The 19,130-nt window shown below is 43.3% G+C and overlaps 2 protein-coding genes across 5 annotated transcripts in view; both read left to right on the forward strand.

Moving 5' to 3' along the window:
- ltbp3 (latent transforming growth factor beta binding protein 3) overlaps positions 1 to 8,311 on the forward strand; it is a 40,472-nt gene extending 32,161 nt beyond the window's left edge. The window contains exons 23-29 of one of the 2 annotated variants that reach the window (XM_030362057.1): positions 324 to 461; positions 1,339 to 1,479; positions 3,066 to 3,194; positions 4,554 to 4,715; positions 5,543 to 5,647; positions 5,940 to 6,068; positions 6,814 to 8,311. In XM_030362057.1, coding sequence (XP_030217917.1) covers positions 324 to 461; positions 1,339 to 1,479; positions 3,066 to 3,194; positions 4,554 to 4,715; positions 5,543 to 5,647; positions 5,940 to 6,068; positions 6,814 to 6,965 — 956 coding nt within the window. In that variant the 3' untranslated portion in view covers positions 6,966 to 8,311. The remainder of the gene's footprint in view (positions 1 to 323; positions 462 to 1,338; positions 1,480 to 3,065; positions 3,195 to 4,553; positions 4,716 to 5,542; positions 5,648 to 5,939; positions 6,069 to 6,813) is intronic. The other variant, XM_030362058.1, reaches the window with a different exon arrangement.
- A 4,068-nt stretch (positions 8,312 to 12,379) lies between these two features.
- Positions 12,380 to 19,130, forward strand: part of sptbn2 (spectrin, beta, non-erythrocytic 2) — a 71,725-nt gene continuing 64,974 nt past the window's right edge. Inside the window, exon 1 of one of the 3 annotated variants that reach the window (XM_030362049.1) lies at positions 12,380 to 12,868. The gene's annotated coding sequence lies outside the window, so the exon portion shown is untranslated. The remainder of the gene's footprint in view (positions 12,869 to 19,130) is intronic. The other 2 variants (XM_030362051.1, XM_030362047.1) reach the window with 2 other exon arrangements.

Raw genomic sequence — 19,130 nt, forward strand, 5'->3', positions numbered from 1 at the left:
GTTATTTGAGTTGAAAAGAAGAGACGTAAGCAGATTTTAAGTCACTGTGATAAGGTTTGTGAGGTGCGCAGACTGTTCAACCGAGATCAACGCGCTTATAGCCGCCTCAGGGCGCAACGATGCCGTAGCAAATTCTGAATTTTATCGAGATTTCAGAGTTACGCGGCACGCTTCAGATCGCAGTATGAAGCGTGCACGGGTTGGGGGGGACGGGGGGGGGACTAGAAACCAGACGGTAGTATCCTTGTTCCCTGCTGGTCGTTCTGATGCGTGTGTGTGTGTGTGTGTGTGTGTGTGTGTGTGTGTGTGTGTGTGTCCCGCAGATGTGAACGAGTGTGACGACGCGTCGCAATGTCACCACGGCCAGTGTGTGAACACCAGGGGGGCGTTCTACTGCAGCTGCCAAAGCCCCTGGAGCCCCGACGCCACCAAGAAGAAGTGTGTGATCGCCACCGTGTCCGGTGAGCCACTCCGTCCCCAACACAAACACACGTTCGAAAAAGGGTGTGTGGAAGTGGGATGTTAAGCAAGGGTGTGTGTGTGTGTGTGTGTGTGTGTGTGTGGTTGTGTGTGTGTGTGTGTGTGTGTGTGTGTGTGTGTGTGTGTGTGTGTGTGTGTGTGTGTGTGTGTGTGTGTGTGTGTGTGTGGGTGTGGGGGTGTTTTGTAGGGCTCCTGTGGGTGTGGGTGTGTGATTAAGTGTGGGTCTGTGTGGGTCTGCTGCAACAGGTTTGATTATTAATTGTGTGTATGTTTGTTTGTAGTACACCATTTGCGCGTTATGTAGTTAACATCAGCTTTTGAATTTTTTGTTTTATTTATTTATTTATCCTAATTATTTTGTTCAAGTTCTGTATTGCACAGATTATCTTATCGTATTATTATCTTGTGGTTATTTGTTGTCCTTGATTGTAATTACATTAATTGCACATTTTATTCCCATATTTCTAAGGATAAGATATTGTACAAAGCAATTGCATTAAGAGCAGCACACACCATGCAGCATTGCAAAGCTTGGGCCATCTCAATTTATAATATAACAGCCTAATATTGCCTCATTAAGCAAACATTTGACTCATTTCACAACGTCCTCTTCTTTGTGTCGCTCCTGAAGTGGGATGTGTGTGTCGTGCAAGTCCTGTCCTTCTCATGTGTGTGTCATTCTTTGAAAGTTTATACATGGAGCTGAATATTTCCCCTCTTGGGACAAATAAAATGCAATTTAAATTAAATACAATGCAATTTAATTCAATTTGAATTGTATAACACTACATTACAGTTTCAAAGGGCATAACAGGCCATACATTTATGACACCCCCCTGACCCTATTTATCCCCTCAGGTGTGGACGAGTGCCAGGACCCGTCTAACTGTAAGAACGGCCACTGTGTGGACACCCCAGGGTCCTACTATTGCATCTGCTCCCCCCCCTGGACCCTGGCCACCGACCGCAACAGCTGCGTCACCCCTGAGGAGCAGGCCGGTGAGTGGAGCCACACCCCCAGGAAGTGATGTCAGTGAGGGGCAGGAAGTGGAACTGTCAGAGGGGAGGAGGGAGGGAATTGTTGATTTGGGTTTTAATGAGTACTCATGTGTACTTAATCCGTGCTTTGTTGCATAAAATACATACAATGAATTAAAACATTATTAGCATAAGCTATTACTGCTAATAGCTATTAATGCTGATGATGCTGAAATAATGCTCAAATAACTAGTACGTAATACTAATACCAACAGTACAGCAGTGGAGTCTTAGTATAATGTACTTAATCTTTATCAATGCATTGTGGGTCATCTTTATATGTGTGTGTTCTGGTTTCGTCTCCATATCTGAGAGACAGACACACAACTACAAACCAGCTTCCTTTACTTACAAAATAAATCTCTTCCACTCGTCTGCTGGGGGCGTTTTAAACAGAGAGTAAAAAAATAAAATTAGACAGGTTGATAGCAGGCTGTCATTCCTTACAGCGAGTCTTGGTTATATTGTTCAGGGTCAGAGTTAGCTCTTTTCAGAAATTATAGGTCTGTTGCTATAATTTCAGCCAGACTGAAAAGTATTTATAAGAAATATTTCACCTTTTTCTTTTTAACCACAATTGTTTGGATGATAATAATTGTAACTACCTTTCAACAGGTATTTCTGGATTTGTCATGATCAAACCAATCCGCAAAACTTTTGTTTTGCACTTGACGATGTGGATTTGAAACAAATGTTTGACAAATGTAGAAGTCACAAACAGATAAATTGAATATATAAAGGTCCCATTTCTCTTAGTAGTCGGCATTCTAGTGAATATCATGTAACATGCTAGCCAAAAGTGCTGTGCTGGTGGAGGGTACACATTTGTAGCGATGTTACTCAGGAGACTGTGTTTGAATTCTTTGAAACGTCTTCAAGTGACTTTCCCTTCCAACCTCCACCTAACCTCCACCTAAAAGCTTATGTTGATCTTGAGAAGCACCACATTTCCTGGTACAATACACTTTCATCCTCTTCCGGGACATTTTTTGCAACCTTGGCACAAACCATCCGCTACTGCCGCCTTAACCCAGCTAGCTAGCGTCCATCTTGGGTAATGCTACAGAGTGTGAACAACCAACACTTCTTCATATGCAGCAGCAGCAACTAAACTACCCCACCCAGGGTCAACCAGCATGTGCCTGCCACACCACCCGGTATATCCATACATCTCGCTAGGTCACAGATCCTCACCCCCCAGCAGATGTTCCTTAAGGGCCCCACACACTGTACAAGTTCTACTTCAATCACAAGGTCCCCGCAGTTTCTCCATCGTTGCAAAACTCTTTTCTAAACTCAGCTGACCATCTGCCGACTTGGAATGGTCTAGGTGACCGATGGCGGTATGAGATGATTGCCATCTGATCCACAGAGTCTACAACTCTGTGGATTGTTGTTTTAAGTTGTAAACAGTTTAGGAAACATCAACCGTGATCGGGCTGTGCGGCTAGCCTCGCGACGCTACAACATCCGTAGAAGACAATCACGACGGCCCAGCGTGTGGAGCAGCCCGTAACTTAACCCCTTGTATGCGGTGCCCTTTACAGATGTGAATGAGTGCCAGGACCCTTCGTACTGTAGGAATGGGAGGTGTGTCAACACGCCCGGCTCCTTTCACTGTATTTGCAACCAGCCCCTCACCTTCAGCGCTGCGCTCAAACAGTGCGTCTATGACGGTGGGTAAATAATAAATAATCAGAATAAATCAACTGTACGGGACTCCGCTCAGGACCCATCACAATGAGTCTTGGCTTATCTCACCATCTGCCACTCATGGTACACACTTTACAACCACTTTGTCCCAAATTTGATGATGAATTTGGCCAGTGCTGGTTTTACATACAGACACCTACCCCGGCTGCTTGCTCTATACAGATTAATGCATGATGCTTGGTTACTGTGTTAAATGCATAACTTATTTGCCGATTCCATTGCATGGTTGCCTCCCTCATATAGTCTCTGCTAGAAAAAGTTTGTATTGCTTTACCGCAGGGTGTCTAGAACTCTGACCATCTATCATAAAGTTGTATTGGATGGTATTTAAGTTTGATATCAAATTAATGTACAGAAATAAGCATGAGGAACTTAAACTAACAATGTGGGAATGTGTGGCAAGAAACGCATGTAGCACGTTTGATCAGTTAGCATGGTACTAGCAAGTTAGCTAGGTGTCATCGTTTGTTGTTCATTTGTGTTGGTAACAAGGTTCTAGGTTTTACATTTCTGTAAGTATTCTCTGTCAACTCTATGCTGCATATTCTAATTAGGTACATGAATTCTATCGATGATTGTGCTCACATAATGAATAGCTTTGATTAAATGTTATGTGAGAATGTGCTATGTATTTGTTTATTCAAACCTCAATGGCATGTCAAGATGATGTCGTTGTAAATGTTTTAGTTTTTTCATCACAACACGTTCCTTACGTTATCTTTAAGTTCAATTTAAGATAGAATTAGCCTACCAGCTTTGCACAAGAAAAGACGGCGGAAATGGGAGAATACACTTTTTCTGAAGCACAAACTCTAAGTATACTGGTATAAATATGTTTGTATAATTACATGTATTTACAGTATCATTTAAAAGACTCTATTTTACCCGCAGGTGTGAGTTTGATTTGTCATAACAAGCCATTTACAATGTGCCCTGCCCAGTGACATAGTGACAACAGAAGTGGGAGTGTCCCCCCTGATGTGGGCTGGATAGATCAGTACACCTAGCCTTCCTAGGGACTGAACCAACTGGCAGGCTTATCTATCTATCATTCTGGTGTAAACTCCGCCATACATATACTGTATCTATGTCATTTTATTTTATTTACACATTTTATTTAAAATGGTTGCTACTTGTAGCTGAAATATCCAATGGTTATTTTAACACAATGTTGCAAACCATTAAGGGTTAAGTTGGTCAAAAAATAATAATAATATATATACATCCCCCCCCCCTCCTTTCCTTAGTAACACCACATGACCCTGCCCCCTTCTTCTTCTTCTTCTTCTTCATCTTCTTCTTCTTCTCCCTGTGTGACCCAGACCGCACGGCGGCCCACAAGGATGTCTGTTTCCGGCAGCTGGACGAGGACCTGATCTGCAGCATGCCCCACAACGACCTGGTGGTCACCTACTCCGCCTGCTGCTGCCACTACGGCCGCGGCTGGGGGCCCGAGTGCCGCACCTGCCCCCCGAGGAACTCAGGTTAGCTGGGCGGAACCCCCTTGGCGCAGTGCAGGGGTAGTATGCAGCAGTGCTTAGTCTTTGAGCAGATATTTTAGTCCAGTACAGTACAGACATTGGGGTTTGTTTGAATCCAGAACCTCCTGGCTGGTGGGTCCAACACCCTAACGTCCACAGTAATGAGAGCCGCTCTCTCTCCTCTCCTCTCCTCCATCTTTCTCCTCCCTTCGTTTTCCCTTCTCTCCTCTCTGCCCTGCTCCCCTCTATCCTATCCTTTCGCCTCTCTACTTTTCCCTCTCCTCCCTCCTATCCAACTCAACTCCTCTCCTCACTTCCCTCCGCTCCACGCCTCTCTTCTCTCCTCCCCTCTCTCCTCCCCTCTCTCCTCCCCTCTCTCCTCTCCTCTCTCCTCTCCTCTCCTCTCCTCTCTTCTCTCCTCCCCTCTCTCCTCCCCTCCTCTTCTCTCCCCTCTCCTCTCCTCCCCTCTCTCCTCCCCTCTCTCCTCTCTCCTCTCCTCCCCTCTCTCCTCTCCTCTCTCCTCCCCTCTCTCCTCCCCTCTCTCCTCTCTCCTCTCCTCCCCTCTCTCCTCTCCTCTCTCCTCTCCTCCCCTCTCTCCTCCCCTCTCTCCTCTCCTCCCCTCTCTCCTCTCCTCTCTCCTCCCCTCTCTCCTCCCCTCTCTCCTCTCTCCTCTCCTCCCCTCTCTCCTCCCCTTTCTCCTCTCTTCTCTCATCTTCTCTCTCCTCTCCTCTCTCCTCCCCTCTCTCCTCTCCTCTCTCCTCTCCTCTCTCCTCTCCTCCCCTTTCTCCTCTCTTCTCTCATCTTCTCTCTCCTCTCCTCTCTCCATCCAGTTTTCTTCACCCGCCTCTGTGAGATGCACCTGGAGACAGAGTCAGACGGCGAGTTGGACTTCCTGCCTGCCTTTGCTTACAACCCGGGTAGCTTCTACAACCCAGGTGAGGTCTCACCAAGCATTACTCAACAAGGGGCCTGAAGGTAGATCGCGAAAACACCATTCTTGTCAAAGGAATTCTTCCATTCATGCATGCTTCTCTTCATTCGCCGAGGATCTTAGTGGCTAGTTCATCTCCATACAATTTATTCTGAGAGGTCCCATTTTGCAGATTTATTTCATTAAAATGTATGAAGGATTGAATATGAATGAGTTTTGGCCGTAGCCTACTGACCTTCCCTCCACCCCCTCTCATCTCCCTCCCCCGTCCGTCCGTCCGTCCGTCCGTCCCCCAGGTGACAGCTCGGAGGAGGACTCAGACGAGTGCAGCTGTGCGAACGGCCGATGTGTGCGCTCCTACCTGGGCACCATGTGTGAATGCAACCCCGGCTTTAGGCTGGACTCCACTCGCACGCGCTGCATAGGTACACATGCACAACACACACACACACACACACACACACCATTTTATTGTTTTCTCTGTTACCGTGGTTACTGTCTTCCAGTGGAAACTAAACACGTACTTGCAACTGTAGCACCTAAGCAACTCAACCAGGGCTCTGTGTGCTATGTTGGGGTGTGGCGTGTGCGCACAGGGTTCTGACAAACCACACAGGAGCGTCTCGAGGCCTAGGTCACAACATGCTAGTTCCACGTGTTGACTTCAACAAATGAATGAACTTTTATTTTTATTTTTTCTGTATATCTAAGGCAGTGAATCTTGGTTATTTGACTTCATTGTGAATTTGGAGGATTATTAAACCATTGGAGTAGAGTTTAGCTATTGCAGCTTGCTATAAGACACAAACTGCAAGTACAGTGTACATGGTTCCCTTGTGTCAAAAAGAATAGACCATACATATGTACAATATGTACAGCTTATACTGCTTAGACCTAAACATAGATATCTAAATCATATACTGTAAATACATTTAATACTATGTTTGAATGATGAACATGCACCCAAAAACACATAGTATTTAATGTATATACTATATATACATTTAATACTATGTGTAAATGATTAACATGCACCCCAAAACACATAGTAATAAATGTATATACTATATATTCATTTAATACTATGTTTGAATGATGAACATGCACCCACACACACACACGCCTGCAGATCGCTCTGTTGATACATCTCTCCTTCTCGTGTGTTTCCAGACATCAACGAGTGTGCAGAGCCAGGGGTCCGCTCCAACCCCTGTAAGAACGCCCGCTGCGTCAACACCAAGGGCTCCTTCTCCTGCATCTGTAAGCCCGGGTTCGGGCCCACGCGCCGGCCCAACATGTGTATGCGCACCAAATTTCAGTAACAGCCGCCCGCGCATCGCTTAAGTCCTTCTGTTTCTATATACCGTGCATGTCAGCGTGCACGCCCATGCTGCACTCCTGTTTGATGGATGAGATGCGTCACTGTGCTCGCGCCCCTGTCTCACTACCAGCCGTTGATAAGCCATGGCGACGTGCGACATCAGAGCCGGGGGCAGGCTGGTTCCATTGAGATCCGTGCGTTGCGTTTGGGTGAGGTCCCCTTTTGATGTCACTAAAGGGGGGACTTTGAATTCAACAGTTGTGGCTCATCAACGTCATGGCTGGCGGTGAAATAGGGGCCCCTTAAAAATTTGTCTGGTCGATTTTTGTTTTGTGGAAATGTACAAATTCTATCTTTGGCTGCTCTTTCTTTACTCCCTATTTGCACATTGAGACAGAATAATTCAGCACAGACAACGCCTTAGGTTTGTTTAATTAAATGCATCCTGTAATTATTGTTTTGTCCAATATCTTTTTTTACATGTGCATATTTTTTGTATGTAATTGCGTCCATGTTGTCCCTTTTCAGTCTCAGAATTTGAAAAGACTTTGAAAGTAAATGTTATTCCTACGACAGCCAAGTAAATAGTTCATTGTATAGGGGTAACTGCTGTTTGTTTTTAACTTTTTAAATAAACATGTTTTGACAATGGGTTAATTCATGATTTAAATTGATTACACCGGTGATGTTTGATTGATTGTACAGTAATTTCCCCCTGCATAGCTAGTAAATCCTGCTACTAGCTGTTTTTATGGTGTTTATGAAAGGTGAGTTAGCTGATCATAAATCAGCTAACTCACTTTCTTTTTGCTTGATTTCTTTAACTAAATTTAACTGAAAATAAATCATTTCCAAAAAGTTATAAAATAGTGGGTATCGAACCAAGATACTTGATGCACTTATCGTCCCATAAAACCTTACATTGATTCTCCTAATATTATAGTCTATGTTGACGTACCTGACGTTTCTACACGTAACCAGGAACAAATTAACCAATAGTGAGCTTCGAAACCCCTGTGGCATGGTCCATGGAAAAGTGTGCCAAATAAAATGATTGAAAATTTGAAAAATACGATGCTCGGTATCGGCCACAAGAGGAGGCTGTTCGTCTGGTGCATTAAAAAACTGTCCCATGTACATTTACATTCCCACTAGCAGTGGACTACTGTGTAATCATAAAAAAAAAGTTTATGTTACAACACATGTAAGGCATTAACCACCCTAAGTGTGTTTCAAGTTAATTGTTGGTACAAACTCAAATCAATTCAAACAGTGTTTTCTACTTCATAATTCTTAAACCAAACCATGTTTTAATGAGGGAATAAAGCAGTGTGGCTGTAAACCAAAGCCCTTGTATTCGTATTACTGAATATATTGTCATTCTTTGTTATTATTATCAATTAACAATTGAGGGACACCTGGATGAATTTAAAATGCAACATTGACTTCAAAGGAGAAGGAAAGAACTCTAAATGTCTCAAAGTTGCATTTGAAATGCTGATGATTGACAAAGCAATTGGCTAAGTGAAGTATGACAAGACAATGTCTGAGGACGTCTCATCCTCACAGAACGGCATCCATCTTGGGAGCACAGCGAGTGACGTTGCTTTGGCACCATTGTTCTTCTCTGTCCTGGTTCCATTCTGTCGAATAATTATATCATTTTAAAATAGCCCAGCGAGGTGACCTCCAACGGAACATCTAGTTTAGGAAGAAAGAAGGCTGCAGAAGGGGTAAAGGAGAGATAGAGAATGTGCAAGAACCGCCACGGAAATAGTCTTGCTGTCCTCCGGAGAGGGGTTGAAATGTGGCGGAGGAATATTAATATCTTTTAGTAGGTCGGGTTGACCGGAGGCACAAGAGCCCTGGCACTGAGCTCACACAGTTTGGAAAGTTTCTGGGGTCTTTGATAAATATAGCTCGGGTAGATGAGGGGACTAGGTAGGCCCAGGTAGCAGCCCCAATATAGCCACATGGGAATATTATACTTATGTTTGGAGCCGAGGCCTACATTCATTTTGTTTGGAGTAGTAGTCTACATTCATAAACTGTGCCTGCTGCTACTTCCTGCTGGGTCTGCCTGCTGGGTCTTCGTCTGTCTACGTCTATAACGGTTATCAATTATATGGCCTATTTCTCTCTTCCTTCTTTTTTTTGCATCCTTTTTATTCAACACACATAATACAGAGAACATAGGAGAATTACACTTGTTTGACTTAAATGGCCTTCATGTCTTTGCTAAACATTGTTGTATTACTGTGATAATACATATTTAAACATTAGCACCCCACATTAAATACATCTCATACATCCCTCACCGCCAATGAATAACAATACAATAACTGTAGTATTAACCAAACATACTTTGTGGCTCATACCTGAGGTCCTCCCCAAAGTGCAATAGGAATAAAAAAAAGAACGGACAAGAATACTCTGTTCTCAACAGTACTCTTGCTGTAATTTTGACCATGATAAATATATTTTTTCCATTGCCTTTGGCTTTTGCCTTTCCTAACCAGGAAACTGTTCATCTTTTTTTGCTATTAATAGAATAATTCTCAATAAAGAAATCATATCTCTCTCTGTCATATTATCAGGAAGTATACCCAGTTAAGTGCAGGATCTAAAGTAAAGCTAATACCCTCACCTTAATCTACTTTTGAACATTCTTACAGATAACCAGGAGCTTTGGGTCCCCAACCAATACGTATCTATGGAAGTATATCTGTCTCTTAAAAAATAGTAAATTGCCATAGTCCTACGTCATTGCAAAAGCAGCCAGATATTCCATTCCATCAAACTGAAAGACCCTGTAAAATGTCCAAACTAGCCTTTTAAGAGTTAGCATTAGACGTTAGTGTTGTCCTGATGAAGCATGAGAAGTTAATGAATTCTCTCCAAATACCTTAATTTAATTTGCATTCTACTGCCTTTGGTATAGAATGCATCATACACAGCCAATTGATTGTACAATATTAAAACATACTTAATTTTTTTAAGAAAAAATAAGAACTGACTTAATGGATGTCATTATGACAGGATTTTAAAAGGGTCCACCTTGGGCCTCTTAACTGGCTTGGATCACCTGATGTACAACTTCAAGGATGGGATTAATTCACAAACATACACACACATACACACTTGTGTGTGTTGTTGCAACGGTGGAGAACCTTTCCTGGTGGCAGGACAAGGACCTCAGCGAGACAGGAGTTGATGGCAGGCTTTGGGAGGAGGCAGAGGAACAGCGCCCCCCTCAGGACGATGGGGCCCCTGAGGAGAGGTTGTGCAGCTTTCAGTACTTTGGTGTCCCCATCGCACATAAATAAAACTTGAACTTGATCCTGAACTTGAACCTTATATCATGGAGTCAACACCCCCCCCCTCCGTCCCCGTCCCACTAACAATGTTCCCTTTCCGCCTGACCATGTCTCCTGACGATATCATCTGTCACCCTTGGGATAACCCCTGACCCCCAAAGATGTCCCCTGTCCCGATGTCCCTGGCCTCCTGATTGTGTCCCCTCCCCTCTATAGTGATCAGACAAGGGGGGGAGGAGGGGGGGGGGGCCTGGGGTGGTTTAATCCAAACTGCTGTTATCTGCAAAAAGCTTCCTTTCACCGGCGTGGAGCTGGCGGCCGCTAGCTGCCTCATACCCTCTACTCAGCTTTCTCTTTGTCTGCCAGGCTTGGGATGAGCTCCATGGGGGGTGGGGGGGACTGGTGTGGACGGGACGCAAACCCAGCAAACAGATATTGTCTGTGTGTGTGTGTTTGTGTGTGTGGGATCATGTGTGTTTCTGGTTGGATATTTAGTCTGTTTTTGTCTTAGTGTAATGTATGAGTGTGTCTCTTTGTGTCTGTACCTTTGTAATTTTTGGTTTCTTCTTGTGTATTTGGTTGTGTGTTCAATGTATTTGTCTATTCAATTTGTCTCTACATTTTAGGTTTTGGTGAGTGGGCTGTGTCTGTTGTCGTCTGTTTTAGTCTGAGTGTGTGTGGGTGTGGTTGTGTATGTGTGAGTGCGTGTGTGTTCATGGATGTGTGGATGTTTATGTCGATTAATTTGTGAGTATGTCCATGCAATGTGACTGTGTGTGTGTGTGTGTGTGTGTGTGTGTGTGTGTGTGTGTGTGTGTGTGTGTGTGTGTGTGTGTGTGTGTGTGTATCTATGGATGTGTGCTACTCTGTGAGAGTGAGGGATTTTGTGTCTGGATCTGTGTCTGTGAGTGTGCCTGTGATGTAAATGGTCACAGACACACACGTAAACACACACCAATACACACACCATAAAGAAACACATGTTTTTTTCCAGGCTAACCCTAAACAGACTGCTGCTTCATGTTTTAACAGTTGAATTAAAAATGGCATACAGTATCTGTCAGAGCTCACGAGCGCCGATTCAATTAAAGTCTAGCACAGAACTGCCATCAATGACCGTTCATGTCATTATCATGAGACCCAAAGAAAAAGAACAGTCCTATCTTCAAATCTTTGGTGGTCAATAAAAAAGGTTCACCATAACTTGGAACTATCCCTCCATTTCTAAATATAGTCCCAATATATTTCCCATTAGAGATTCATAAATACCATCTTATCTTATCATATAGCTGGCCCATATAGTTGGCCATTAAAATGTGCAAGATATAAACAGCCTGGCGTAACACTGTTTGGGGGTTACTGATGACTCATGATCAGTTCTGAACAGGAACGGTATTTTATGGAAACGGTTAGGCCTAGTATTGAGAAAACGACTCCTTTATTCCTTCCTCACCTTAAATAATGTTCTTCTAGCCTTTGGGGTGTTTTTTAATACAATGTCAAGCTTTTAATCCATGTTCAAAATATGTGGAAAATTAGAGAATGTCCAGGCTATGCTGAAACGTGGAAAAATAACCTACTAATCAGCAATTTAGTGGGTGACAAAAATAACCAATTCAATATTATTATTTATTTCTATATTTTCAGCAGATAATCACCACATTAACCAGGGTATGTATTATGAAAGATGAAACATGTTGGTCTACATCCAATAATCCGTTCTACTAAAGAATATTACGAAACGTTACAGTCAAAAGACAATACCTATACCGGCCTATCGTTCTATGGTGCGCTCTCCTTACATCGTATATGTTGATGAAGCACACCCAAAAGAGCTGATCGAAAAACAATGTGGTTAATAAACATTGTCTGTTCTGATTAAAAAAAAAACACACAGGGGTGTATTACTGGAGGTCTGTTTGGCTGTCTGCATGAGTCACACCAATTTTAGCACCAGGGACAGCACCAGCGGTAGGGAACAGGCCAGGGCATTCTCTCCTCATATGAGCATGTGTCTACGGGGTGCTCGTCCACCACCACTCTACCACACGTATGATGCAGTCTCCTCGACATATTCAACGTGATCGACTCGACGTATGACCAGCAGTCAGCCACCTCCTATCCCACATCATAACTACACTCATTCTTTCTCCTCCCACTTGAACGGGAGAGTAAAGGTACGGCCGTCGGATGCTCGGGGGGCACAGGGAAGCATCGGATATCCCGTGTGATCATTCATTTTGATGGGTTTTCATGATTCGCTAGTACGGCTACCGTTCCCGAGCACCACCACGTCTAGTGTGGGCATCCCTGAAAAAAACACTCGTTTTGTAACATGCGGTGCTGCACTGCCAGCAGCAGTTCCTCATGTTTTCAAGGATACGGATTTAACAGAAATATACTACTATTAGTCTCACCTGGGATTTCTGTTTACCCGTCAAAAGCGCAAGTAGCGTAGCTGAGTCCCGCTGTGCATCAGTTGTAAAGAAAACATTTTTTTTTTTCACTGTATCGTTATTTTAAACAGACGCGACGCTGATTTTTTTCTCCCTCGACCGCTTCGTAGCCACAAGTGAAGAAATAACGGGTAAGAGTGATTTATGTTTATTTTATTCCACCAGCAGTTACCCACCACACCGCTAACCACAAGCTAATGACCAACCTCTCCTCTCCCACGTCCAGGTGACTGGTGCTGTTAGCCCGCTAATGCTAGCCTTTTTAAATTTATTTATTTCATTTAGCATCCAAGCTAGATAACGCCTCTTCAGGTCTTGCGTTTGGGAAACGGTTGAAAGAGATAGTGAGGTTAAATATGTCATTTATTTAACCACTGAACGAAAGAACCGGTTCATGTTGTGTGTATGTGGCTGCAATGGGATGGAGACCTGGGGTTGCATTGGCTGTCTGCTGCCTTTTGTCTGAGTCGGGAGTCACACCGCAGCCACATTTACATCTGCGTGTCTTTGTCCCCTCCGGTAATTCGGCTCTTTAGTTGCTCTTTTAAATCACTTTATAATAAAGGCACACCGATGCACTGTGCTTCAGACGAGTCGTGATTGGGTTTTGTGTTAAGATGAATCCTTTCCTTCTGCCTCGCATCTCTAGCGATGAACACTGGTCTCTCTGTGTAGTAATGTTGTGATGTATAACTGCGATTAACTGCGTGACGTGACTCATACTCCCTTGCATGTACATCGACACATAGAAGTAGCCTACACAGTGGGAGAAGTAAAGAATAGTCGTGTGTTGACAAAACTAAAACCCCGTTGGGATCCATCCGTATATTTGTTTGTTGACCAGTACAGTTCTGTCTGATATCTGATTATCCATGTTCCAGTTGTTATTCCTTCATTTTACGACCCCCCAAGCCTTTAGACATTGTATTAGAATGTAGTCTACATGCTGTGATGACATTATAAATAGATTAATCAAATCATATTTTCTTGGTCTGCTGTGAATACATTACGAAGACTGATGGAATGGAGTAATCGTCTATGACTAGGAGATGCTAAATATATGGTTCACAGATTCAACAAACGCCTACAGCACCTTGATGTAAATATTTGTTATGAATGAGGAGAAACCAATTCTGTAGGCTACACACTGTGGTGTTCTCCACTTAGAAAGACTATGATTTTGACATATTTTTCAGTTTCAATACTGTACCAATTGAGCACCTTTCTACATGAACAATCCTAACAATATGGTTTACCAGATGTACTTGTCCATCCGACTACTTTGACGAGGCCTAATACAAATAGGAGATGTTTCCTGCGGTGTCTGTGCCCTCTCTCGACTTAAATTCCCCACAATCGTTGTCTTTCTAAAGATATTTTTCAGTCAACATTGGGAAATCAGGCAACAGAATGAATTTGAAATATTCATTGTAAACAAGTGGTTCTGGTGATGGGATAAGGCTTTTGGAACTAATCATACTTGAGATAAGAACAGTATTCAACATAGGTAAGACCAGCAATTCAAAGAATGTTCTGGTTTCCGCAAGGTAAAAACTTCGACATTCAGAGGAAAGAAAACGTCTTTGTTGACCAGGTCTGCTAAATGACAAAATGGTGAATGTTTTTTGGTTTTGAACTGGTATTCAAACTCAGCTGAGTTTAATCATACGTGTTGCACAATCCTCCAATGACAAATTATTTCAATATACATATATACACATTATTATAAATTAACAAATTATTTCCCCCATACATAATATTTTTTATACATTATGTATATAAGTAAATACACTATCAAGGTTAGAAAATGGAGGGGATCTAAAACATCAACAACAGCAACATACCTATTGTGTTATTTTTGCCCTTGTTTCACAGGGGTTTAAAATTGAACGACGTAGGGATAAAACGTGACTATCAACAAAGCGGACGAGGGCCTTGTGTCAATGCAGGTCCCCCTAACATACTGCTGATGCCCGAAATCTCCCCACCGAAACAGCTTGTTGCAATTCCTCCCATTCATATCAGTCATTGAGCTGCACTCAACCATAGCATGATTCTAAAGCCCTGTTCAGCCACTGATGCTATCACATGTCCAGATCCTCCACATTCCTCCCTCAGGTCAACAACTACAAGGTACAGTGCTTTATTCCCTGAGCTTTTTAGTTCACTTTCCACCCCCTTCAACCTTTCAAACTAACTTTGTTACAAATGGTTGTGCACCTTTTATAAACCCACTCTAATTTCAAACCAACTAAACTAGGGACCAAATTGATCACCTGCCAGAAGCCAATCATTGGATAGTTGTCTATCTGGCAGGAAAAAAAATTCTGGATTTCATAATAGCTTGGCAAGTAGATTATAACAATCCAGAAGGCAAAAAGTCAGAATTCAAAAAGCACCCGACCTAAGAATAACCAAGCTTTCTTAGAGCTGAAAGCTTTCAGATCAATTCACTACCAAAGAACGGTCGTGTATTTATTCTAAACAAACATCTCTAATATCTATAACAGAGTGTGTCATTTCCCAGAGGCCATTGCTTTTATGATGCGGGACACATGTCCCCGCCTTCTCAGGCCAATCGGAGGGTAGTCATGGGATCAAAGTAATTTCGTATCAGTGTAACAGCCATTTTACAGCCCCTACGAGTTCACATAATTACTTAGTTCAGCCATGTCTATTTAAGTTCAAACCGCATCTATATAATCAACACATGCTTATTAGTCCATCTGCATGAAGATTGGCAATTTCTACATAATGATCCCAGTTGTTATGACGATAACCCTATGCTATAAATAAAGGCAGCGAAATTTACTGCACAGAGTTGCGAAGAAAAATGCTAATATTGCCAACAACACTGATGTGTTCAAGTAATTCTATGTACGTCCTAACACGCCTCTTCTCTTTTTTTTGACACATCCTCCTCTTTTCCATAAAGAAAAAAACCTGTGGCTATATTTGGGAGTACTTGGAGTACTGTCCCTTTTCTGAAAGTGCTTTTCGGAGCACTGATTGACCATGAATGATCTTTCTCCCAGGTGAAGTGTCTCATGCTCTGCTATTTTGTAATATAAGAGAGTGGTACTTCATATCGCGATCTGCAGCATCTTTTCCAATTCTGCTGCAAATGTTTGAAAAAGTGGGACCATTGACCCTTGTCCAGGATTTGGGTTCAATATTGGTGAGTGCGCTCCACTACAATAGACAAGCATGATTTGCATATGTTTGTTATCGGTTCAGGGCTATATTTAGTTTGGTTTGCCATTCAAAGTGGCCTAAAATGAGCCAATCTGGTGATCTACAGGAACCACAATGACACAATGGCGCAATGATCATTCGTTTCTCAGTCTAATCTAATCACCTTGTAATCAAATTTGACCAATTAATACAAAACATATTGCCTACAGGCAGGGAAGAGGGTGTTTTGAAAGGCTAATAATATCTGTTGCAAATTAGGATTACTCCGTCATTTACCATATTGTGCAATAATTACCGTACTCCCTTACCATACCAGCAGAACAACTTCAGGATGATTTGGATATTGGTCCAACAATGAAATAAATAAATGGACCATTGCATCTGTTGGGAGACAGGCCTTGTTGACAGCGCTTCCGGAAGAATTGACTCGAATGATTTCAAAGATTACTTCAGGCCAGCAGACAATAGATTAGCGAGATTTGAATGAAAACCCCCATTTGTTCTTTTTTTTTATAAATCGTCTCAAATTGGATTCCTTGGGTCCCCAGGGGAGGAAAGCTCCAGCTGGTCTTGAGCCTGGCTGCCGTCCCAGAGGGGCCGGTCCTGAATATTCCTGGTTTAAAACACAGACCTTAAGATCCGGACTCACTTAGCAACAGCAGCAAGCAGCAACCAGCCGGGTGTCTATTCTACTGCTGTCTTCTCCTACCATAGACAAGCGTTGCCAATGGGAATCTAAAAATGGCTCATCTGAGCAGGCTAATGCTACATGGGTCCAACGTTTGCTACAGCATTGGGAGGGATTCAGTATATTATGCAGATATTTTTTTCTTTAGCATCCGATAGTTAAAAAAATTATAGACCTATATACAGTGAGCTGTATTTCGAGGTCCCTATATCCAGTAGTTTGGCGTGTGTGTCTAGGTGCTGCATTTGGTTGGAAAATAAAATTATTTTCTGAATCAAATGGGATTTACGTTTCAGATAAAGATTTTGAAGCAAAAGGTGACCATCATTCATGATATCCAAACTGAATGCTTTAGATGTTATGAACAATGTAAATATCATACCATAGCATGTTCTCAATGTTGGATCAGTTATTGCTGAGTGACATCAACAGGCTGCTTAGTGTGGATTCTATATAATGTGGACAGTTAAGTACAATTATTTGCCGAAGGTAAATAACATTAGCGGTTTATTTGTTTTTATTAGTGTGACGAGAAGACCGTCGCGTGCGAAAACAGTATCCAGAGTTTGAGATCTCAATCATGGGATATTACCCAATATTGGGTAATATCCCATGATTGAGATCTCAAACTATCTAACTCGGGATATTTATCCCGAGATAGCGAACCAATCAAATTGCGCCATCTTAGGAGTTTAAGTTCAAGTGTAGCATATTGATACTGTATATACTTTCATGGGGGATATTAGCATGGAAGTTAAGTTCTCTGTAGTCTTTATCTTGGAAGTGTTATGCTCCGTCCTTGGTGTAATTAGAGTGTGCTGCCCGGCTTTCCTTCAGATCCTGCTGCGATGAGAGAGATATGGACTGATCCATAATTAATGTTCTATATGGTGGACCTTAGGATTTGCCTTGTGGGAAACTGTGCCTGCCTGCTAGCTTATTTCACACACACACACACACACACACACACACACACACACACACACACACACACACACACACAGACACAGACACAGACACACACACACACACACACACACACACACACACACACACACACACACACACACACACACGTGTGTGGGTGTGTCAGCGCATGCGGAGCATGCTTGCGTTATAAGCGCTTGACGAATGTGAGGCTACAGGTCCACAATGGCGTGCCACTGGTCTATTGAGCCAGGGATCAGAGGGCCCGGGTGGAGGCCCCCCGGTTCCATGTCCCCACCACCGCTCGTTTTCAGAGACAGGAAGGGCCGGAGCTGCCGGTCACCCCCACTCTCTGCTGACTCCTCTATTGTGCAGGGGTCCGCATCGCCGGGGAGGGCTTTGTGAACCGCGGCTGGGGGTCTGAGCTGTCACTGTCACATGCTCCCACCCCCAGCAGCACCACTACTGCCACCCCCAGCACCACCACTCCTGCCACCCCCAGCAACACCACTACTGCCACCCAAAGCAGCACCACTACTGCCACCCAAAGCACCACCAATACTGCCACCCAAAGCAGCACCACTACTGCCACCCCCAGCACCACCACTACCGGCTGCCTGCCAAAAAACTTCTACCCAACCGCATAAAACCCACCCTCAGGCAGCACCACCATTAAAACCACCAACACTGGCACCCACCTCTACTACCACCGACCCAATGCCACCCCAACCCCCACCACCCACGCTCTCTTAGTCCTCCTCGTTTCCCTGGCTCATCAGAGTAGCTGGCAGGCTGAAGCAGAGCTGGAGGGAGGGAGGGAGGGAGGGAGGGCTCACCCCCATGCTGAGAGGGCAGTGGTTTAGCTGGCAGTGTACTTTACAGGAAGGCTCTTAAACCAAAGCACTGTGAAATGGAACCACTGTCTAACATTAGGAGCCAATGTCCTCGGGCAGATTGTTCTTTACTATAGGTTAAGGCATCATTTTAGATTTAATCCATTCTATAAATGATATGCCAACTGCTCGTTGTTAACAGAGCCCAAGCTCTTGGAACGCATTTGGTTTGTCTTGACAAACAGCAAACATTAAACAGAGATCAGTCGATATTTCGATAGCTGGAATTCACGTGTTTGTTTTTTTTCTATGTATGAATGAGTATAATGATGCAATTAATTGTTAACAATTCGTATCAGTACAAATCATCGGTATGGTAACACAACGGTGGATGTTGGTTTAACAATGCAACCACAACAGATGGTTTGAGGCGTACGAGTTGTGTACCAAATCAATCACTGGACAAAACCATCGATCAATAACACAGCCGTCATGTTAGGACGTCAATGTCTCTTCCCTTTCCTAACGCATGAATGAACTGAAAATTTGTTCCTGTGTATAAGCCCTTCATATATTTAAAAATGCTTACATGATTACTGCTGCTGCCAAACTACTGGCACGAGCTACACTACCTCACAGCCAGCACAGGCTGTATGTGAACGTGCTAAGAACCACATATCTTGTAGGAACCAAGAATAGAAACATAGTGTCTGATGATTTTCAGCAGAATTGCCCGTGTCGTATGTTGTT

The sequence above is a fragment of the Gadus morhua genome, chromosome 7, assembly GCF_902167405.1.
Source record: "Gadus morhua chromosome 7, gadMor3.0, whole genome shotgun sequence".
Classification (NCBI taxonomy): Eukaryota; Metazoa; Chordata; class Actinopteri; order Gadiformes; family Gadidae; genus Gadus; species Gadus morhua.